General features: G+C 37.4%; 1 protein-coding gene across 1 annotated transcript in view; it reads right to left on the minus strand.

The window, feature by feature from the left end:
- ESR1 (estrogen receptor 1) overlaps positions 1-24,471 on the minus strand; it is a 180,218-nt gene that overhangs the window by 98,705 nt on the left and 57,042 nt on the right. The window contains 1 exon segment of the mRNA XM_071435510.1: positions 7,544-8,048. Within this exon segment, the coding sequence (XP_071291611.1) occupies positions 7,544-7,971 (428 nt within the window). The 5' untranslated portion in view covers positions 7,972-8,048.

Consider the following 24,471-nt stretch of genomic DNA (forward strand, 5'->3'; position numbering starts at 1 on the left):
CAGGATCAAAGGGAGGGCAGGGACAGGTGACATTGTAGTGGAGGTCTGCTGCAGCCCACCTTATCAAGAAGGTCCAAAGGAGGACCATAAGGATGATCAGAGGAATGCAGCACCCCTCCTCTGAAGAGAGGCTGAGAGAGCTAGGGCTGTTCAGCCTGGAGAAGAGACAACACATTACAGCAACATTCCAGTACCTAAAAGAGGCTTGCAAGAAAGCCAGAGAGGAACTTTTAGAAGGGCATGTAGTGACAGGAAGGGGGAATGACCTTAAACTGAAAGAGGGTCAGTTTAGACTGGATATTAGGAAGATATTATTATTCTTTGCTATGAGAGTGGTGAGGCACTGGAACAGGTTATCCAGAGAAGCTGTGACTGCCTCATCCCTGCAAGTGTTCAAGGCAAGATTGATGGAGCTCTGAGCAACCTGCTCTAGTGGAATGTGTCCCTGCCCATGCCAGGTGACTTGGAACTAGTCTTCCCTTTCAACCCAAACGTCCATGATCTTTCACTGATTTTTGAATTAATAGATCTCACAAGCCTGAATTACATTTAAAAGAAAAAAGAAAATAAAAGTGGAAGGGAAATAGAAAAAAAGGAGTGGGTATTACATATTCCAATTTTAGCAGAGCTATATGCAAAAGCCACTATGTGAAGGCTATTTGGAAAGATATTATGAGTTTCCTAGCCTTGTGATTTGAGATTTGGGGCCTAAATCATGCCACATTTTCTACTACAGCTGCTGCTTTCTGCACAGCATCTTCCTAGTGATTTTTATATATCATGAGCTGAGCCTTTTCTTGTGTTTCAGTAAATTTCCCTTCCTTCTTTTTCCAGCTTTGATGTACCCTTTGTAGTATCCTATAAAGTTTTATATAGCCATCTTTTAGCAGCTCAAATCAGTACTGAAGTAGGCTGCAGTGATCAAAGCACTGTTTCTGCACAATAGCAAGTACTAAAAGGAGGGAAAAGACTGGAAGTAGCCATGAAATTTGCACTGGACATTTGCACAGCAGATTGTTGAGAAACTGAAAAAAATCTTCAATGGAAGAATACAGGTGTTCCCTATATAATAAATTGAAAGTATTTTCCTTAATTCGATAGTATGATCAAGGTGAAAAAACCCCACATTGCTTACTCACATGGCTTATGAATGCAAGGTGAAATGCATGGGCATTAAATGCAGCCTGGTGCTGCCTTGATGCTCTCTGGTCTGTCCTCCTCAGAGGGGGGAGAAGGCTCTTCCCTGTAGCATTCAACAGTGACCTTGCACTGGTTCTGCTGCCTGGCTGCTGGGGAGGTCAGTTCTGGCAGCTGAGAGCACTGTGGGATGTGGAACCAGAACGTGACACATTCCACCCATGCTGCCTAACAAGAGGGGAGCTGCACCCTTGAAGGGTTGTAGACAATCCACTGGTGGTTACATGCATGGCTGTTCACTGTTAGTCACCACCTGCTTTTTTTAAGAAGTCCTCTTAGTTACACTTAACTTTTAGCCTTTACTGCTATTTTTCACTTTTACCAATGGTTTTCATGCAGTGAGCCATCTTTTCCTATTTCTTATTTATATAGGTGCTGGCTATTGTGTCATAGTTAAGACTGCTATGGTTGGGAGACCACTGCAATTGTTATGTACATGTATCAAATAGGATTTACATTTAGGACAGTCATATTTAAGCTCTCTGTCTTCTGAGGACCATATTCCCTTTTTCTAGTAAAGGGTTAAAATAAAATGCCTAGATCACTCCTGAATCCAATGTTGTTATCAATATCTTATCAAGGAAAAATGTTATCCTGCAGATTTATGATCTTCTTGTCTCTAACAGGTATCACTCATGCTTTGAGTCTTGCACAAGAATATCTTGAGTGAGATGAAGTAAGAAGCCTCCCAGCAACTGGAATCTGAACTTGGCAGAAAAGCAGAAATGCCTTGCCTTGCCCAGTGTCACATTGATCAGGGTTCCTAATGAGCTGTGGTAAACTATAACCTTTTGCAAGTCACTGGAAAGGCCACTCAGGCTCAGATGTGACTTGTCCCTGTACAGCAAATTTTACGAACAGTCCCTGCAATGAATGCAATGAAAACAGCACTTCAAGTGAGAATGTTGAAGGACAGCATCTCTGCTCTAATCTCTGTTCTGATGCCTGAATAGATAATAGAAAACTCCCTGCAGACAGAGCAGGGAACTCATGATTCATTTCAGTGTTTCATTGTCAACAATATCAAACCAAAAATTTCCAAAATCTCAATTTTTTTACGAAATGTAGATGCACTTCAGTTGCCGGACTACACTCTTGTGCTTTTTTGGAGCAATGCCTGAGATCTGGTCATCCTATCTTGTTGGTTTAATAAAAATTGCTGGCATCTGATGTTCACTTTGCAATTGCTGAAGGAACTGATGCCAGCAACTAATGCTTTCCATATCAGAGCAGATATGGCCAGCAGTGTTTGTTGTTTCAATAGCCTCAGAGCAAGAGTGATCAAGGCCAGTGACACAGAGTCAATTCCCCATCTCCCTCTCAAGGGACATAATGCAGTGTCTATGAGAAGGAATATTACAGAGCATGACTGTTTTGGTTCTTTACAGAAAATGTATGGGTGGGATTAATTTCATGTAACTTTGAATATCACTGGGTATCCATCTTCATGCAGTAGATGCCTAAGGAATGGAAAAATGAATACAGACCTAGGTGTCTACATTTGATTAGATGAACCCCATTCACACAGTCAGTCTAAATAAGCGTGGGTTTAGACATGAATTTCAAGTCCTGTTGGGAAGGACTTGATATATGAAGCACTTCCTATGTCTGTGGTTTATGCAAAAAAATAACTTGCTGCAGAAATGAAGTTTTCTTCAATGAGAAGAGAACAAGTGAGATCCATCTCCCTGCCTTGGCAGAAAGGAGGGTAATGAGGAAGCATAAAATCTCTTTTACCCCTTTCCATCACTGTCTGCCCGTATTCAGGGGCACGAGGAGGCACAGATCACGTGTGCTTCTCAACAGTGTGGATTGGTGATTTATGGTGCAAGCACACTTGCAGCATGATCCACATCAGCACGTGCTCCAAGAAGGGCTGCAGAAACACTAAAGTTGGTTTGTACAAGTCCCTCATAATTGTCATGTGTGACCATCTCAGAACATTTAATGGGCTTATCTTTACAACGTTTCCATGAGATAAGAAACTATCCATGAGATGACTCCGTTTTCCTGTCTCTTTTATTACAGTCATCTATTCCTGCAAAATTGTCAGAGATACCAGCACAAGACCTGTAAACAGGAACACTCAAAGTGTTCAAGAAATTGCCTGAATGCTTGAATTGTTCAAGAGAGAACCTCTGAGCAGACTGACGTTTTAGAGAAAAACAAACAAAAAAAGCAAAGCAAAACACTACATTACATCATACTCCATGTTATGAAATACTTTATGCTACATTTAAAAAAAATAAGAAAAGAAAAATCATCTTTGAACTTTGTATTCATTTCAACACTTTTAATTTTAAAATTTGGAAAAAATCTTCTGTATTTAGAGCTCAACATGAACAGCTAGAAAAATTCATAATGAATCAGACAAGGTTAACAAAGTTTATGTATTTGGTTACATAACCATTTTTTTGGATGGATGGATTTACAAATTACAACAGGAGAGGGATAGATCTACATTTGTAATCTTTCTCAATTTTAGCAAGCATTAAAATGAAAGCTGTGACCATATTGATTAGAACATCAGACTCAATTGCAAGTATGATAATTGGGGCTAATGCTAAACAAATAACTTTATTACATTAATCTAAACATAGAGCCTGAAGTATCAGAAGATACAAACTAGCCACTAAAAGTGAGGGAGCAATTAATCTCTTATTCTGTTTGTACACTGAGTTGCCCAGTCTCTGTCCCTCACTACAGACTGACAAACGGTTTTCTCATCAGGGAGTTTTCCCTTTTTTTTTTTTTTTTTGGTCAAATTTGGAACCAGCACCAAAGACAGGCTACAAAGGGCCTTAAGTATATGCATGATTTCACTTCAGATCTGAGGAGTGCAGACTCAGTGGGATGACACACTGGTAGAGCAAAAAGGATGTTCTGCTGTTTCTTATGGGAAACTACTGAGGTAAATTAGCTACTGAAAGCTTTGTTTTTTCTCTGAGTGGATCAAATCTTGCTGAAAATATTTGAGAGGAAATAACCAGAAATTACCTGAACTCAAATTCAATAGTTAAGAAAAAAAAAAAAATTCCATTAATTTACTGTAATAGTCATGAGTACAAGATTTCCTGTAATAATTATCAACCACTAGTCAGCATTCAATAATAAAAAACCCCAATACTAAAAATTATCAATAAAATTTTTAAAAAATTATATTTGACATTGTCAGATAAGAAAAAGGTATTTTAGTTTGGCTACCTGTAAAAACAGCCACAAGATGAGACATAAAAGTCTATGTATAGACAGCACAATTTGAGTTAATTAAGCCCTTTTTTCTCCACTTCTCAAATTCTGATGCCTCATGATTTAGAGATACTAGAAGGGACATTAATATATTTATTGCATTCTTTGAAAATCATTATTTTCATGTATCATTATGTTCTTCAGCTAAATATAGAAGCATACCATTATCTCACAGCAAGGGACTAACTCTTTTGGAAAAAGAGTCACTATTTGAAAGACAAAATATAACTTCAGAATTAGCAGTCATGTAGTTATACACCTATTAATACATATCTGTCTATAGGCAGTATGATTTTGAACACTTACTAACAAAATCAAAAGACATTAAAAGTTTTCTTTATCAGACAGAGTAATTTTTTCATTTTGTGACTGAAGATTTTTTACATTTTGTCAAAGTATCGAAGAGAATATCATCTCGGCTCCAAACTATAATGTTTATTTATTGTCCTAGATATCACTGAATGTATCACTGAATGCAACACTTTCATGTCAAATTCAGAGTAGAATAGGGTGATGCAATGTAAATATTTCCGCCCTAAAAGACAAATAGCACAATTCAGAATTACAGAAAGGTAAATGAGAATTGCAGAGGAGACTTACTGAGTTTAAGGTTACATAACTTCATGGAAGCAGGCAGCCATATCACAAACTAATCATGATTCATTATAACTTTTTTTAGGACTTATAAGATTTTTTGCCTTTACCACTCCTATTGGTAGGCTGTTCCAGAAACTCTCTATTTTGGTAGTTAGACATCTTTCAATCTCCAGCATCAAGTTATTCATTGCCAGATTATACTGCCCTATGCTTTCTTTGCTCCCATAACCTAAGTGAAGACAATGAGACTAGCCAAATAAATGAAACAAATTGGAAGGTTTTTTAAAGAATTTAGTCTTAAACCAAATGGTTAGACATTTAAAAATTTCCTAGGCAGTGAACACATATTCAAATTATTTTTGAGACTACTGGTGATTGGGCTCATGCCAAAACACAAGACCTAATGTTTAGTGTTGTGAGGGTGAAAACTTTGTAAATACGACCTCACAAAAATGAAAAGCAAAAAGAGCAAAGTTTTTTATTAATTTAATTTGAACAGTACCATGCCTGTTAACAAAAGATAATCATAGCAAGCACTTTGAAAAACATTTCTTATTACCACATAAGATGCGTTCCACAGAGTTATGGCTGGAAGGGGCCATTAAATCATTTGTATAACACTGTATGCAGATAAACCTTCTGGCATACCCAAGATCATAAATTCACCTAATTACTGCTGCATTAAGCCTCAGCAATTTCAAAGGGCTGATACACATCCCCAAGGGTGACACACAACCTTGATCAGAAATGTCAGGAAAAGGGGAATACAGCACTGGTCTTACACATTTGCTCAAGCAGTTAAACTAAAATTTTATTTTGAATGATCTGATCTCAATTCACAGCTAAAAAATTAAAAGAACACTATTTCCATAGCAACTTCTGTGTCTAGGTGATTCTCAGGTTTGAATCCTCCTGCAGTATAATACCTGACTGTAGAACATTTTCTGCCTGTGTATTTCAACTTCACAAACTCACTACTCCGCTGTTTACATACATAAGGTTGCCTACATAGTTTTCACCATAGGTTTGCATGGGACATTCATGCAAAAAAAGTCTTTTAATTGAGCACAAAGTGCAGTTTAACTTTCAAGTCACTGGTAATCATTCAAGATCACTATGCTCTGACATGTACTTATTTTTCCAGGAAGTACTGTATTTAGTTGCACTAAAAAGAATTTTATTTTAATCAATTCAGTTTACAGATCACTGTATTGGACAATTTAACATAATCATTATCTATGTTTTCACCTGTCTTTACTCTACCTGCTCCCCAAAACTGCCCAATCCATTCCAAAAAAGTGCAATCATTTTGTTTCCTGGGACCAGATTTTACTACCAGATTCTTAGTCTGACTGAGTTAGATTTCAGAACATACGTTGCTGTTCATGGCAACATGTTATATTGTGTAAATAAGCCTAGCAGAGTCTGGCCTTCAACATGGAAAAAATTACTTGATTTTATTTTTTCAGAGTTGGTACACTTCTAATAAACTCACCTGTATCTCTCAAATCAACAGAGAATGACAGAGTTCAAAAAAAAAAATCCATCTGTTCACTTTAATTCACTGAAGCCCAATATAATAAGCTGTTGCAAAACTATGCTATAAATACTGCACAAAACATTAACAGTGTGGGTATAGGTATGTAGGATTTTTTTTTAGAAGCCATAATTCTATTAATTTCTGTCACTTCAAGAAAAGACGTAATGTTTTTCACAATTGACAATAAATATTTAAACCACGGAAATTTATTTCCCCCTTTCAACAATACTTCAGTCTTTCTATTCCAGACCAAAAAGACAAAACATGAACCAAGCTCCTACTGAAGGACAAAAATACTAAAAACCCCGCTGAACAAGCCTATCTTTTGAAAAGCAGCATGCCAGGTTTACAGTTAATATATATCATCCCTCCAATGAAAAATGCATCTTAATATGCACACAGCTCTTTGGATAGCTCAGGAAGGTGGTTACTGACTGAAATACTGTCACTGAGTCAACTCTAACACTTTGATTAGGAAGGATATAGTGCTTCTGAACAACTTCCTATGTAAGCCACTTCTCACACTGCAAAGGAAGACAGAGGAGAAAAATACTCTTACTCCATCTAAGAGCTGAACAAACAACCACTCACACTGAAAAATGTGTGATGGTGGAAGTCTTTTTAGTATACTTCAGACAGTATTATAATACATTACAACACTGAGGTCATTTGCCATTCTTTAATCAATTATGATTTCATGTTTTCCCAGGAAATATTTATACTCATTATCTGATGGGTTTTTAACATGGATTTTCAAAATTTACAGCTTACAGTCACAGTGAAGTGGGCTGTGAATTAGTTTGTTTTATTCTACGCTATTTCTTATGGTCTAGATATCATCGATGATTCAGTTAAATCACACGCTCCTTTGCACAAAAAGCAAATATTAGGGCATAACAGATTTCTACATTCTAATTTTCTCAGATCATCTGCTTAAATAAAAAAGAAATTAGCATTTACCTGTAGAAGGCTGGAGGAGCAGCTTCCCTCATCCCGAAGCTGCCCTGATCGTTTTCAAGGTAATAGGGTACCTGTTGGCTGTGATGATGGATGAAGGGCGACAGCTGGGGTGCCGTTTGCAAGAACACCACCGGGCTTGGTGGGACACTGTTCAGGGAGTGAAATCCTGCCAGACTGCTGGACCCAAAAGATTCAGACGTAGGGGCATAACTGAGCGTGGTAGAGCTGTAGACAGGAGCCGTAGTACCAAAATCATAGGTGGCTCCTTCTGGGTAGTTAAAAACTCCTGCCTTGTTGGTCTCCACGTACATGTCGCTGAGCGATCTTTCCAGGGGAATCTTCAGCTGAGGTCTGCTCAGTGTCTCCAGTTCAGTGCCTTGAATCTGGTGCAGCAGGGTAACTCCAGAGGTTTTGGTGTGAAGGGTCATGGTCAGTACTAATGGCAGTGAGCAAGGAACATATCTGCTTTTACTGTCAACAGCGAGATCGGCAGCTGGCAGTCCACCTAAAAAAAATACCAGAACCTATTCTGAGGCTCAGCAGAAATCATAATAAAGCAGCACTACACAGGTATTCCTCTAATCTCGGCAAGGAGGAGGATACAAACAAATGCAGAGTGAGCACTGAAGACGCACATTCTCTCTCTCTTCTTCCCTCCCTCTCCCTCTCTCTAACTTTTAGGAACTCCTCATCTGCACTAATATGCATTACAAGGTGCTGGCTGCGAGCCAGGAGCCCTTGCCTGGTGCCGATGTTGGTTTAAACATCACTTCAGAAACAATTAGGTTTGGAGTTATACCAAAGAATTGTCCGTCTAAATGTTACTTCATTCTTACTGATTGTTTCATTTTTCACTTCAGAGTACAGTGCTTTGCAGCAGCTAAGGGGAAAGAACACTTAAATCCAACCAGGAAGACTAGTCCAATGGTCAGTCAGATCACTGCCTTTTATTTCCTCAGCAGGCTCCAATCTATCTGTGCTTATCTCTCCTCCTGTTTGATTCATTTTCATGTTTGCTAGAAATATGTAATGTGTACATTGTACTGACCCTGGGCAGGACTGTGCTGTAACCAAGATAGGGCAAAACAGAATGTGTGTGTGTGTGTGTGTGTGTCTGTGTGTGCAAGCATGCGTCTGTGTGTCTGTCTCTCTGTGTATGTTTGTGTGTCTGGGTGTGCAGGGAGCAAGCCCCAGTCAATAAAGCCAGCCAATAAAATTAAAGTACGCATGATACCCATGCAGAAGAGAAGATTTATAATATACTTTCATCAGCAGCAGCATCTTGCAGTTACTAGAGCACTGTAATAACATTAAAAAGCAAGGAAAAGCTTTAGACTAGCCTAGAAAATTATGCCTCCTTCTTTTTATTCTGTAAAATGATGAAATAGACATAATTTACGTTTTGTCAGAGTTAGGAGATGGTTGTTTGATTGCATGATATATAAATTGAATACAGGAAATTCTTTTTCCTAGTCTTGTGAACAAAAGCCTAGCAAACTTGAATTTTGAAATCAAACTAAAAAATCAAGTAATCTAAAATGATCAAATGGGATTGGCTTTAAAAAAACCTGACATGCCTCTCAAAGTTATATTTAGAAAGAAAAAAAAAGAAAAGAGAGAACATAATGAAAAGGTGTGGCATGCATGCTTCTTCTTGCTATCTCATTCCATATAATTTTAACTTTGCACAAACCAGTTCTCCTGAACGAGCTAAATGAAAACCTCCAGAAACTGTTTCAAGCTCTCCAGCTTCATTGCTGTGGTCTGTGGTTCAGTCAATGAAATAGGCTAATGTCAACCCTAAATACATTAATATATGGGCTCCAGCTAGTGTGCTTTGAATACTAGCAAAGCCTATGCTATACTTAAACAACTCCACAGTTATTTGGCTCAACCTTCAAAAAACCCAAGAAACTGAAAAACTGAATATGCAGGTCACTAGAAGTGTCAAGAAAAGTTTACTCAAACTGGTTTTATTTTAGAAATAATACAGTGCTTTCAGAACTCCTACTAAAATAGCCAAAGATTTTTATATTTGCAAGAATATTCTGAAGCAATATATGTTTTTACCTTCGCAGGCACAGAGCTGAGACATCAGCACATGCACAACTATGTACTTGATATATTTCCTCACCCACCCAGCCACCCTCCCTACCCTGTTCAAATTTCAGATTGTAGACTTTGATCAAGGAGATAAGCTTGTTTAAATAACACTGGACTAAACATGTCCCCAGTAAAAAAAATAATAATCAGGCAACCATACCCAGCAGTTCAGAAAGTCTTCGAAGAGTTGTGCTGAAAGTATGCCAGACAGTGGGAGAGAAAAAAAAAGAAAAAAAGAGTGTGTGCATGTTCTCTCAGAGTGGGTGACTGTAATCTGCAGAGACTCACAAAACAGCGAGTAAGCACAGCTCTCAGCAGCCAGGCTGCAGGGCTGCACGGGCTGAAATGAATGGCAGCTACAAATTTAAGGCAGTCACCCTTACACATTTCATTTTGTGCTTGGAAATACATAGAAAAGGCATAATCTCTTATTAAAGTGCATAATCTGAGAATTAATGTGAATCTACCTGCCATGAAAAATATCTACTTCTATAGTGTGCTACAAAATGAACTTTGAATTTTTATCTGAAGCATTATCCAATATGTATGCTCTGTCTAATATATTGATATGAAATAAAATGTTCCAGTGTAATAGCTATGCAGAAGTGAAGAAAACACAGAAAAACCAAGTCAGAAACAAAAAAACAGAAAGTGAGCAAACAAAGAGTTGACTTCTGAATGTGCCCTGTGCTTCTTACATGCAATTTTTAAGAACCTCATTAATTATTTTTGGGAGGCAGTGTGTTTCCAGGGAGTCAAATATTTAAAATTTCCATCAGATGTAAACAGCATTAAACATACTGCAGGCTTAACTTGAACCACCATCACTTCTGCTGTGTACCATCTAAATTAGGGACCCTATGAGCAGCTCTCTGCAAGCCACGTCCTCCCACTGAAAGGGCTCAGCAACAGACAGCTGCAGTATCCATGCAGCACACAGCCCTGTACACATCTTGAGAGAAAAAAAAGTGAGTGCCACAAACAAGATCTTGAGGATTGGCTGAGAACCTCTGCAACAGCATCCTGTAATGTCTGACTTACTTTTCCTGGGGAAGAAAAGCAAGAGAGCAAGAAAGGGCAAGGGTGAGGTGGGGGGTGTGTCAAGCCAAATCCCAGCTGAATTTTTGATTTTTGTACACTGAAAAAAAGTCAGGCTCTGATTCAGCTTACTATATATGGGCTTTTAGATATAAAGAAACTATGAAATGCAAAAAGTTACTAGAGGGTTGCTTTCTTTCTTGTCCTACATAGTAAAGAATGTGCTGCTTGCCCCAAAGTAACAAACACTGCTACTTCACCCTGCATTAGAGTTGGCACTAGGTGCATCCACCTGTGGACTCGCCTCTCAAAAAGATGAGATCAAGGTTTCCAAAACCTGGTATTTTTTGCTTAAAGGTCAGGATTTACCACACAACTCACTTTAATCTGATCTATTACATGTCAGATTTTACATGCTCTAGAATATGGAAATATTAGAGTATGGGAATGGGTACAGGAGCTAGCAATGGTATTTAGTGCTCTTCAGCAAAATGTTTACGGAAAAACCTATTTTTTCTAAATCCTACATCATGTATGCCTTTAGAACTATGCAGATCTCATACAGAAGGACTTGTCTCATTCACTCTGTGTTTTTTGTTGTAAACTACATGTAGTAAGAACAGAGAGTAAATAAAAACATGAATTGGCTGCAGCACCTTCCTTTCCAGTGCTAGACAGATGTTGTGTTCAAAATGGGGTAGCCTACATTCTCAGATCTAATAATTTCTCAACTATTGTGTATTCAGCTACAGCCAAGCTGCCCTATGTATTTCACCTTAATCAAAGTCTAATATTGTTTTTGAGTTGCTGAGCATGTACTACAGGAGATACATAGATATATAAAAATAGAGAGGATCTGGTTCTACAAAATCTAAAGATTTGCTGACTTGAGATCAGGTATAGATTTTATAGGGATTTTGCTATATTTCTGAAGTTTGGGAATATACAAAAAAATTTGGCTTTGATCCATCCAGATTTCTGCCTGCACAGGAAGGAAAGAAAACAGCATTTAATGAATACTGAAGAAGTAGGAGGGACTACTCCACTTTGACTGAGGAGCACTACAGATGTGTTAATAAAGAAGGTCAAAGCAGAAACTGCATCTTCATACAGAGTGATTTTTAATGAAAATTAATTGGGATGAAACAGTGAGGACTCAGGCATTACACTTCTCATGGAAATGAGAAATCAATAGTTTAGATAAATGAAAGTGACTGATTAAATCCTGTGTTCCCCTTTTAAAAATTTCAGCCTGTTTTCCTTTTATAGACAGGCTGGACTTCCAGTGCTCAACTCAGATTTTCCAGAGTGGGGAATTTCTGATTACACTAACAAAATATAAAATGCAGATACAATAAAACTAAATCATGTTTCTGCTGCTCTGTGGTTAAACTAGCATAATTTGCAACTGAAAAAATATGTAGGTATGTTTCTAAAGGCAAATTCTGTTTATTTTGATTAACTGGTGAATACTTTGCATCCGTTTTGGTTTTTTTTTTTAATTTGTTGACAAATGACAACTGTGATCAGATCAAGTTAGCAGACTATGCATACTGCAGTTTGGCTCAACTGGATCATCAGTCCAACACTTCTAAACTGAAACATAGCTTAAAAAAAACCCAAAAGTTGCCTTCTTCCACTGACAGAAAATATTGTGGAACCAGTGAAGTGATCAGAAACAGAAAAAAGAAAACAGATAATTAAAAAATTTAGAAGATATTAATTCAATTTCTCCAGATAACCGGAAGAAAGTTTAAGAATTTTCAGTGCCATTAACATCAGTAATTTTCTATTCACTACATGTCCTGAAAGGCAGTCAGAGAACGGTAACAAAATAAGTTCATTTTATAGGATTAAAAAAATTAAAGGAAAAAGTAGCAGCCTGAACATATTTTTGCATTTTGGACAAGACAAAACAGAAGTTTGAGGGAAAAGGAGATAAACCAAAAATACTATATGAAGTGTAGTATGCAAAAGTATATACTCAATATATATATATATATATATGTATAAATTAAATATATAAATATACACCAATGCTATTAAATTTATAGGAAAATTTAAAGACAGAAAAACTCCATTCTAAAACAGGCATTTTTCAGCACTAGTTTTAGTAAGTATTGCAACAAAAAATGGTAAACTCAGAGCACATACTATAAATTTTCCATAAACCTGCTGACAGTGAAAGACCATAAACTTTTTCGCTTTGGTTCCACAGCTATAAAGATAGAGGTTTTTTTTAGCTGCTGCAATTAAAGAAGAATCTATTGTACATAACAGGAGGAACATTATGTTTTTCCAAGATTCCACAGTAACATTACAGAGAAATTATGTTGTGTTTAGTCCAGTGAGGAAACTCCTCAAGACAGACAGCTGGAGAACAGCACCATCTACCCTACTGCCTTATAAATCTTCTCTGTGGAAAGAAAAAATACAAAAAAATTAAAGCTTGTGATACCACTAGGCAAATGAGGCATGCTTAAAAATCCCTTAGGCTCTAAAGAGAGATAAGTGCTTCATGCTGTTAGTGGAAGTTTTCAACATTTAGTTTTATAAGTTGATACAAAGATGTATACTTCTTTTTTCCCCTGCTGCCAAGTAACCCACTAGAACTAGCCATGGCACCAAAAGTCTAGATCTAAGATATCTAATCCTAAATTTTTGGTTTTCCTGTTAAAAGGGGAGCTTCTGCTTTCACATGTCAAATGTAAGTAGAGGCTTTGAAAAAAATTGGTCAAAATAGTTCTTATTGCAAATGGAGAACTGTTGAATACAATTATTCCACACATATGTTTATTAATCTACAGCATTTAAATATGTCTTCAATTTTACCTGTAATTTGCATGGAAGACCTATTACATTCTCTGAAATTATCTGTGCAAACACAAGAAATATGAGGCTAGGATGTCAGCGCATCTTTTCAGTTAAGTATTCTGACATTTTAAATGGTAAGACTTTGTTTGCATCTATATGACACTCTCAGATTTTAGCCATTCAGCTGGAAATTTTGTATGTCAGTGATGAGCTTGATGAGCTCAGTGATAATAATTTGGAAGTACCTGAGCCAGTTGGAAGGAAATTATCTGCTTTTCCGTCCTTAGAGATTTCTAGCAACCCTTTTTCGAAACAAGTAACCTTTTTGCTGCGGCAAACGAGGAGTTTGGAGCAGGAACTTTGAATCTGGCAGGGAGGTGAAACACTGTGTCACAGAACTGGCTTTTGCTACTCCTCTGAAAATCCATCCACCTTTGGCCAATTTTTCTACCCTTGAAAAGTCTGCAAGTTTTTAAGAGTTAAGATTCCTAAAAGCTCTGTCCTGGCTGAGCCTGCTCTCCACTCTTTCAGATCTTAGTCCCGAATCGACTGGGCACGAAACTTACCAAAAGAATGAATGACATGCTAAGAGTCCAAACTAGTATAAATACAGAATGCTTTCCCCTTTCATTACTCTTCTGGGGCAGAGTAATAGTCTGGGATTAAGTGCAGATTACTGTGTCAGTTACAAGACTGAATTTCAGACCCCAGATGTACAGACTGAATTTCCTGAAACTAAATGGGACACCATCTCCCTTTTCAATCCAGCATTAGAAAACAGTATGTTAAAACATACCTTTTCCTGAAGGAGTAGAAGACATCCTGTAATATAAGTAGCTTGTGCATTTTTTTCAGTTTTTTGTACCTCAGAGATGGGAGAGGATAAAACTAAATAATTCTGCCTGACTCATACAGAATAAATTACTTTCTACATATGTAAAATGGGCCAAAATACCTGAGTACTCTGGACAAACTCAAAAGATATTAGCAAATACTAATATTTCAAAGGGTTAGTAGATGTTTTCATGGATGCTGAAAGACAAAAGCAAAAAAGAACATTTCTCTGCTTTCCTACACAAAATGTTAACTACTTGTGAGCAAGGATGTTCACTGGTAGAAAAGCAATGAAACCGTGATTTAAGATTAAGCAACATTCCATGCTTAATAACAAATACATCATCCTAAAAGAATACTTCTAATAGATCTAGCTATGTAAAAATCAGAATGAACTGGGAAATGCAAAATGGTAGCTTAGTATCCCACATTTAGAGAAAAATTGAATGGACTGACTGATTGCCATGATCACTAGCATTAGTCTAGCAAGAAAACTCTTTTTTGGATATCTTGCAATTGGCTTAAGGATGAGGCCTCTTCAATATGATCAACGATTCCCATGACTGAGCTCCCAAATACAGTGAGAAATGAGACACCTGCTTAATCCATTTATGTGGTGAATCTCTCATAAAAACTCTCAAGTTTTGTTTATGAGATTAAAGGAATGAAAACAGGCCTAGATTCCCCTGCTGAGCCTTCCTGTCCTTAAGCAAATCAACATTCCCACCCAGCCAGGTGTCACCTGCAAACTGAATGAGAGGGCACCCAATTTGTCCAGATCAACAACAAAGGATGCTGAACAGGACCAGCACCAACATGGAACCCTGAGGAACAGCACTTGTGGCCAGTTGCCAGCCAGGGGTGGCTGTACTTATAGAAACATCTTTTACTCCCATTTATGGCAGTAGACAAATAAAACTCTACTTAGGCTTTGGACTTTTCAGTTTCCTCTCTGCATAACCACATGACTTCCTTATAATCCTCCTAAGCTCTGGACATCCCAATACGGTCAGGATGTATGAGGACAGGCTCAGGTAGCAGGGCCTTCTCAACTTGTAAGCAAAAAAGACTCAGTAGTACCTTACTGCTATCTACAACCATCTGAGAAGAGAATACATGGAAAATACAGAGACAAACACTTCTTGGAGGTGCACAGCAACAGTCCAAGGGGCAACAGGACACAAGATGAACTATGGGAAATTCTGACTCAATATCAAGTATGATTTTTTACATTAGAAAATATATAACACTGGAACAGGCTGTCCAGAGATGTTGGAACTCCTTTGAGGATAAGACTCAATTGAGTTCAAGACTCAACTGGGTAAGTCCCTGAGTAGCCTGATTTAAGCCTTCTTTGAGCAGGGGTTTGGACTAGATGGTACCTTGATATCCCTTCCAATTTATTCCATGATTCTATGTGTCTAATACACGGATCTGCACCGAAACACTCAGAAGAGATTAATTACCTTGGTGATGATGGCCTATTTCCCCATTTTCCACAGATGCCTGATGTCAAGATCTTACACATTTCATGAGTTAGGAAGGAAAAAAATTCTACTGGCCTCACCATATGTTCTCAGCATTTCTGTAAACTACTCCAGTCCTTATCCAAAATATCTTTGCTGCCCATTGCCTTAGCAATGGACCCACCTGCTCTCAGTAGTCAATGGCACACCTATGTTTGAACACTCACTGAGACACTGGCAATAAATAATCAGCCATCTTTTGTGGCTTCCACAAAACAAAACTAGCCGCCTTTTTTGATGGAGATAACTATCTCCACCAAAAGACTCATTCTGAAGTGTCTTTAGTTCCCTGTGTCAGTGTTTCTCCACACATAGGTAGGATGCAGGTGCCTGTACAGTAAAGTGACCAGAGAGTCCAAGTACATAGAAAATAGAGCCTAACCCCAAAGCTGAAAGAAGTATAAAACCAATCTTATGACATGACCTAATTTCTTCGCTCATTTCTCTTCAGTAATGGTATTCAAATACACCAAATTTGGTTTTAACATTTACACATTCCCACTTCCTCCCTAGAAGCTGATCCTCCAACTGTAAGGTCCTTGTGATGATGCTAACCCTGACATGTCAAGCAGTTGCATTTACTGTGACCCTCAGGCCAAGAGAGCTCTTCACCCAAATTACTTGGAAAAGCTTTGATGCTTTCAGCATCCCATTTTTATGTACCAGACACTGGTAGCAAAAGTCCCTCACTTTCTGGGCATCTTCTGGTAAATGGATTTGCTTTATTTACTCCCCTAATCACTGTCAATCAATCTCTGCTATTGCAGGATGTCTACATGTACCTGTTAATAATCTGCAATCAGCACATCAAGTCCTCTTGCATGCCTTAGGTTCTCCCTATCTACTCAGAGATTATCTCAGAGCCACTGGACTCTTGCCAGTGCCACACAAGGAAGGTGTCTCAGTTTACCTTTGGGCCTATTCTTACAAATCTAAAGTCCAAGAGGAAAAGTCCACAAGGAGTATCAGTTGTTGAACCAATCAGTGTTACTATAAATGTTTCTGTATTCTCTCCCTGATGTCAAGAATGGGCTTGTTATTGCCACTGCCAGGCCAGACACAGCTACAGCCACACCTGAGTGGTTCACTGCTGCCATTAGTCATCCCTCTGGACCATACTCTAGAAAAACACAGTCAGACAGCAAGTGTTCATTAATAATTACTCTGTCTAGCAGGGAAGATACTGGCTGCAAATGTCCTGTGCAGACCCCAAGCAAAGCAGCAAGTTCAATATTCTAGAGAAAAAGTATGGTAGATGTTGTAGGGAAAAATGCTATTAGCTAATTCAACAAGCCTCTATAGGCTGGAGATGTGTTGTCTGCTCTGGTCAACTTCTGAAAATCTTCTATCAGCAGTTAAGAAAATATTTCTTAATTCTAACAAAAATTCAGACCTTCTACAAAAGAAGTCTCAGTAAGAGGTTCCCTCAGAAGACACAATTCCATTTAAATAGCAGAAATGTACCATCTATAGTAAAAGATGCACTTGGGAGATAACTGGTGGTTTCTTCCACAACAGACATGGCAAAGACATGCACAACCAGAAAGATCTTGAAATGAATCCTTATAAAGAATCTTCTGATATGGTTACTTCTTTTTTTTTGGAAATCAATAGGGATCATATTAAATATATAGTCCTAAATAAGGCTGTGCTATATATCTTCCATGATAATTTGAATCAGTTGTTGACTCCAGGGAAACTGATCATGATGAGCTAAATTATGAGTTTAAGTGCTTTCCTGGATCAAGGCCTAAGTCTTATCCTCACGCACACATCAATTCCAACCATCAGAGAAATTCAAAATTAGCAGAGGTTATGTCTCATTTTTCGGGAATGACTTGCAAGCTTTATATAACTCTGGTTCTGTGACATAACATAGCCTCCTTACTCCGGAGAAGAATTTTTGAAACTGACTTAACAAGCCTACAAGAACGGTCAATGGAATTTGAACGAAAAACCAATGTGAAACATTCAGTTCTATTGTGATTGTTATTTGTACTCAGGAACACCTAAGATCACCATCAGAAATTAGGTTCTCATTGTGCTAAGCACAAGGTATACTTAGAACAAAGAATGTTTGCTCAATAGCCCAGATTTAAATATATAACTGACTAAATACAGCACCCTTAAAGAACAAGTGTCTCAATTTCTCTACAAAAATCAAATAGACCTGGTAATGTATCTCCTGTTTCTGTTTCAAAGTTGCATTGTTTAATAAGACAGGTCTGTTTTCTAAACTCTAAATATAAAACCTTTTCATCAAGCTATCAAACAATTCAACATTTACAAATACAAGAAACCTGTACAGAACTGATTAATTAGCACTAGCAAAAATTGCTCAAAGAAATCAGGGAGCAGCAAAGAGAGCAATCACAAGTGACACTCACAAACCAACCATAATGTAACTGAAGCATCAACATACACTACAGCTGTTGAAGCATTCTGTTCCTGCCAGAGCAATCGTAAGCAACAGCAAAATCATACAACTTCAGTGTTGTCTAACCAGCACCTCACAGAAAATGGTGACACAATCATCAGCAGGGCACCACCACAACGAGATGGGAAATGAAACCCACACAGCAAAAAAAAAAAAAAAAAAAAAAAAAAAAAAAAAAAAAAAAAAAAGAAAAAGAAAAAGAAAAGCAAGAAAAAAGAAATTTAGTATTGGAGAAAACCCAAGCTTCTTGTTGGAGAAAACTTCCTAAGTCTAGGCTTCTGTAGAAAGACAAAAATGCATTGTCATCTGTCAAGCGGAACAAATAGGACCTTAGTGATTCAGTAACAGTTGCACTCTCTTGGCAGATATTAGCTTGTTTAAGGCAGGGAAGATCAAAGGAAGTAACTAGATGCCAACAGACGGGGAAAAAAGGTCAAAGTTATTTATTATTTCAGCATTCCCCTATCTTTATTTGTTCTTCCACCATTTTCATTGTTTTGTGCAACAAGATGGAGGTCTTTCTGAAACACAGCCATCAGTAATTTAATTAAATGGCTCTTTTGCAATACAGGCTCTTCTCTAAGTTCAGAAGTCCATCAGATCAACAGGTTTCCTATCCATAAGGGGTGAGTGAAATAGACAGTTCCACATACTTATTTAGTACAATGGTCTACAAGCCACAGAAATTATTATTAATGAACTACAAAACCAGAAAGAATGAACAAAAATCATTGCCATTAGAAATGTCAAATGTATGAATATTGATATTTGATTTGATGTCAAGTTATAGGAAACCCAGAGTTAATATTAACTAGTAGCCATTTTTCCAGGGAATTGAGATTACAGTAGCAAAATCTTTAAAAGTGACCAGAGACCTCTTGCACCTGTGGTAAATTAATTTGAATTTTTAAGCTACTTTTTTGTCCCTGGAGAAATACCAATAAATTGAATTTCTTATTGTGCAACTAAGAGAAAGGATTATTCCTAGTAATTCCTAAAGGAGCTCTTGCCACAGTCAGAACCTCATCAATGCATCACTTGTGCAGCATGACAGAGAGAAAGGGCAGATCTGTACTGGACAGAGACAATTGATACAGAGACTCCCAAGCCAGCTTTACCTGACTCAGCACTGAAATGTGAAGAAACACTGCTGCTAGCAAGGTGCCATGCTCTGGATTATTAACCCCTGTCTCACAAGACAGCATATTTCTAGTAAAGTTCACTGCCTTCCACACCAAGTTACTAATTACCAACAACTAATTCAGGCAGTGATGTTGCACAACTCTTTCCACCACACTCCTTCAAAGAGCATAGGTATAGCTTAGAAAGGCCTCTTGATAAAAAATAAAAACTCTCAGTAGTGTAGACTCTATTGATTGTACTCCTTTGAGTACAAACAGTCCTGGCATCATTAGAGCCATAGGGGCTGGTGACACACTACAGAATCAATGTGGTGGCTTTGTGGGTGGCACCAGGAAGGCTGGAGCCCCTACAAGGAGGTTAGCATGCAGAGCTATGGCTCAGTAAAGCTCAAGGCTGTTTTTAACCTACTGAAAATAGGACAGACCTGCAGATTCTCTGCAATTCTACTATAAACTGTTGAACTATTTCTTGAGATAAGTTTGGCATGTGCCAAACAGCACTACCCCAAAATATTCCTGAGTTTGAGGCATTAAAAAATTACAGAACCATTACCACCATTTAGTTTTCATTCATCCACTACATTGTGGAAACTATTAGCACAGACACAAGCTATTCCAGGACAATTGGTCCAGCTGCCTAGAAATCATCTTGAATGTATTTGATTTATGTTTATAGCTAAAGCTCCTGGCTTTTAGATTTGATTCAAAAAACTGGTTTGCAATCTACCTGTTAGATGACAAAGTTCAAGAGCAATGCAGACTGCTGAAGCCTGGGCATGCCTCAGTCCCAGCAGCTTCAGCATGACTTGAGTATACACAGTGAGCTGTTGGGCACTTCTGACCTGAAATGGTCAAGGGAGCATTTGGAAGGCACATAGGAAACACATGCCTGCTTCAGTGTTCAGGGAATTCACCTTCCTGAAAGCCAGCCTGTAAAGTCAATCTTTCGTGCTTCTCAGGGTTTTAAAAAGAATAATTTTGCCATACAGCTCAAGTGATCTAGCAGTGAACTGTTTGTCAAAAGTGGTCATATCCTTTCTCCAGCCTTCACATTCCTGCATCTTTCATGCTTCTAGTTTGGAGACTGACATTAGCAAAAAGTTCTTGCTGTTTTTGAAAGGTAAGTATCACACTGGTGCAGCTCCTGAGCCAGATTAGGAGAAACTGCAGGAGCACAAGAATGAACCTTGTTCAGCAGCAGGAAGCCCTTAGATTAATTTCACAGTGCACTCAATGAGCCAAAGCAGAAAGGATGTAAACTCTCAAAGGGATGTGTCCACCACACATTCAAATTGGCCATGATGAAACTCAATCAAATACACCATGGGCTACGTACACCTTTAACACAGTTTATTTATTTTCTATTATCTGTATTATACTGTGCTGTACAAAAATAAATAATTTTATCTAAAGAGTCATTGTTTTCAAAAGACAAAATGGTCCCTGCTTAATATCAAGTAGTATTTTGCTTTTCAGAAGTTTTTATGAGAAGTTTCTATTCACTTTGTTACACATTTCAACGCATAAAAACAAGTACAAGATGACCTACTTATGTAGAACTTCTGCATATTTGTGATTAGCCAATATTGACAAAGAATAATATAAATAACTACTACAAAAATTATGACTCAATTTCACAATAACACTGAGTCCTAGCTTCTTTTACTAGAAGAAAAGTATTTATCTAGAATATCATATTCTTTTTTGAGTAAAATAAAGGTAATTTCAATACCTGTGACACATCAAAAACTATTCATCCATAATGCTGAGAATTTTTCTTAAAGGTAGTTTCACATAAGATTTAAAAGATTGCTGCAGACAAAATACTAGGGTTAGAAATTCAGCACTTTGCTCCAATATAGCAGCAATCCCTGTATGCCTATGTTGCATTTTGCCAGAGGAAGTTGATTATGAGTAGATCAAATTACAAGAATACCCATTATTATTCATACTATCAAAGAAAGCCTGTGTCTCCTACTGAAGAAGAAAAATGCTCATCCTTGCTTTCCACCATCATCTGGTCACTTCTCATTAACTAGAAGAGTTCCATGACTGTAATATGAACTTCAGCCTAAAAAATCTGCACCCCACAGAAAGCACATGCTTAGTACCCATGATTAATCACAAAATCCCCTCCATTTCAGTCTTCAGATATTAAAAAGCACTGTGATGTATTCTCTTATGTAATCTGGATCCTGACACATAGTATACCTCAGCAAAATATTTGGAAGTAGAAGTTACTATTTCTATTCAAAATTTTATCCTTCAATATTCACATTTCTAGTTGAGATAAAATTTAGTTTGTGTCTTACAAATATTTCAGTGAGCCAATTTTGAGAGACTGATCTCCACTGTATTGCTGTGAAATATATTTATTGAAAAAGGAACTGAGGGCAAATATTGGACACGTATTCCTCTTGAGCTTATAGCATAAATCAGTTTAATCAGTTTTAGAATTGAAACATAAGTTAAATTCATTCCTATTGTGTAATTTGACTATGCTTAACAATACTGCAGCAGTTTCAAGTCAAGTGTAGATGCTGTGTGTGTTTAAAGACTGCACTGGCTGTGAGGTAGCATTTTGGGCACTATATAAAAATGGTTGCTTATCAGCATACATATACATGCCACAGTGTACGTTGAACACTGATGACTTGTAAGGATATCTTCAACTTCACTGCATGGAACCCATGCTCCAAAAATTACCAGCATACAATTTTTCCAGAGGGAATCCTTAATGACTTCAGACACAGTTTATTTTCCCAGGCTTTTCAATCTACTCTTTCCTATAAAGTATTCTTAACTTGCTCATTATCAAATTACATAAAACATACTTTTATGCAAAAAATAAAAGCACTATTAAAAATCTAGACCTGCTTTGTGACAAAACAAATGCAGATGGCCATGTTTTATTGCTGAGGTACCCAGACTGCACAAGCCCACCCTTGATAAAACTGAGTGAAATTCGTCAATACTTGAAAAGTAACTCGCAAACTTGCATGATGAGCACGAATGTATCCTCACTTAAATCAATTAATAAATAATCTCTATAAAATTAATAGGATTATCATCAAAGAAATATTCAACAATGTTATGTAAAAATAATATGGCCCTTCTCATTCAAAGGGGGGGTGGGTGTGAATATGCTGCAAGGTTGTATTACTCCACCCACCCTATTTCTGCTTTGAAATGTTGATTGTTTGGAAATACAGGAGCAAATGCTCTTACACAGCCTCACTGACAGAATTAGCATTTGATTTTTGACCAAAATCTCTCACTGATTACTTACATTCTGAATTCAACGAGGAAACAAACCACCATAAAAGACACTGTAGCAGCAATGTTTGAACTTCCAGCAAAGTTGAACAGTTTCTATTTTGTCAGGTGCACAGTTTCTTCTTTGAGGGAATAAACTGTCATTTACTTTAATCTCCCAGACATTGTCAGTAACCACTGATGCCATAACACTTCTATCTGACACCTTTCACTCTCATGGATGGAAGTCCATGATGGAAAACAGAATAATCTTAACCATTTAAACACATTCTAGATACATTAGCTCATTTTACAGAGCAGCAACAAATTGTATTCACTTGCACTTCATGCTCTCTTCCTTTAATAGATACAGCACATTCACAATCATATTTGACAGTAACTAGGCTTTCATCAAAAGCCATCCAATTTCAAGAAAATATTTAGAGGCAAGAACTACCTCATCCTATAGTATTTTGTTTATTTCTACCTAAATATTTTTTAAAACATTAACATGGATTTCATTGCTTAAAAAAATTTACAGCTGCAAACACTGTAATAAATAAACCAGGGTCTGAAGCACAGTTAGCACTCTATAAAAATACTGATTAGGTGCAAAGCCTTCAAACATAATGATTTTTTTGTAAATAACCCCAGATATGCTGATCTTGCAATAGCATTTGCAAGAGAAAATATCTGGCCTACCCAGGATATGGGACACCAGCAGTAAAGCCATTTACTTCATATTTTAGGTAAGTTATTTAATAGCTTCACATCACCAGCTTCCTTTCTTCTAAGCCAAAGCATCTGTTGAAACATCCTTCCTGACTGAAACTGCAACACCGCAAACATGACAAATATTCTTAAGTGAATTTTCATAAGCTCACATTGCTCAAAAATGTAAAGAAGCAACCAAAAGAGATCACTGTGAACAATCCCAGTATGAAAAATTAGATACTATAATCTTATCTCAAAGAAATGGAAGTGCCTGTAACATCACAGAAACCACCCTCCAGAAGAGATAACTTCCTTCCGGACAGAAATGCAACATGAATGTTCATAAAAATTGAAGCCTGATCATCTCCCAGAAGCTGAAGGCTTGAAAACCCTGCCAAGGTCATCATCTCTTCACATAAACAGCAAGATGCATATCTGCAGCTAAGTGGCTGGTAATGCCTGTCACTGTATCATCTCATTTCCTTTCCAGAATCTTTGAATTCCACATGAATTCCTTTCCTAATTCTACCTATGCACTCAGATCTTGCTCCATTTACAGACTGTCCCTAAGTAATTACATATTGTGCCAACAGAAAAATTAATCAATTGAATAACCTGCATTTTAAGGAACACCAGAGATCAGAATTATTAGATGTGAACGAAGAGTTACAAAACAACCTAACTTTTTTGTATGTGTAACACATCTAGAGCACTTTGAACATACAGAAATATTGTTCAATAGACTAAAATTTTCCATATCTAAATATATACAAACAAAACTTATATTTTCTTCAATTCTCAATCAGCTTAAACTGTCCAAGAGAGACTTCTGAATTTTTTGGCTCTGCTACATCAGTGTGTTGTACTGACAAGGAGTCTGAAGAAAAAAGTAAGAGCCAGACTGCACAAATGTAGTCATCAGTATGTCTTAGAGAAACAGTCAAGCCAATCTGTAAAGCAAAAACTTCCATATTTTATGCAGGTCAGGTTAGCAGTCCTTGCTTTTGGGAATATAGAAGTTCCTTCAGACATACACAAAAAAACCCCCATACAATTCATATCGTT

Source organism: Agelaius tricolor, unplaced genomic scaffold (assembly GCF_023055355.1).
Source record: "Agelaius tricolor isolate 1412-34295 unplaced genomic scaffold, bAgeTri1.0.p SCAF_1, whole genome shotgun sequence".
Classification (NCBI taxonomy): Eukaryota; Metazoa; Chordata; class Aves; order Passeriformes; family Icteridae; genus Agelaius; species Agelaius tricolor.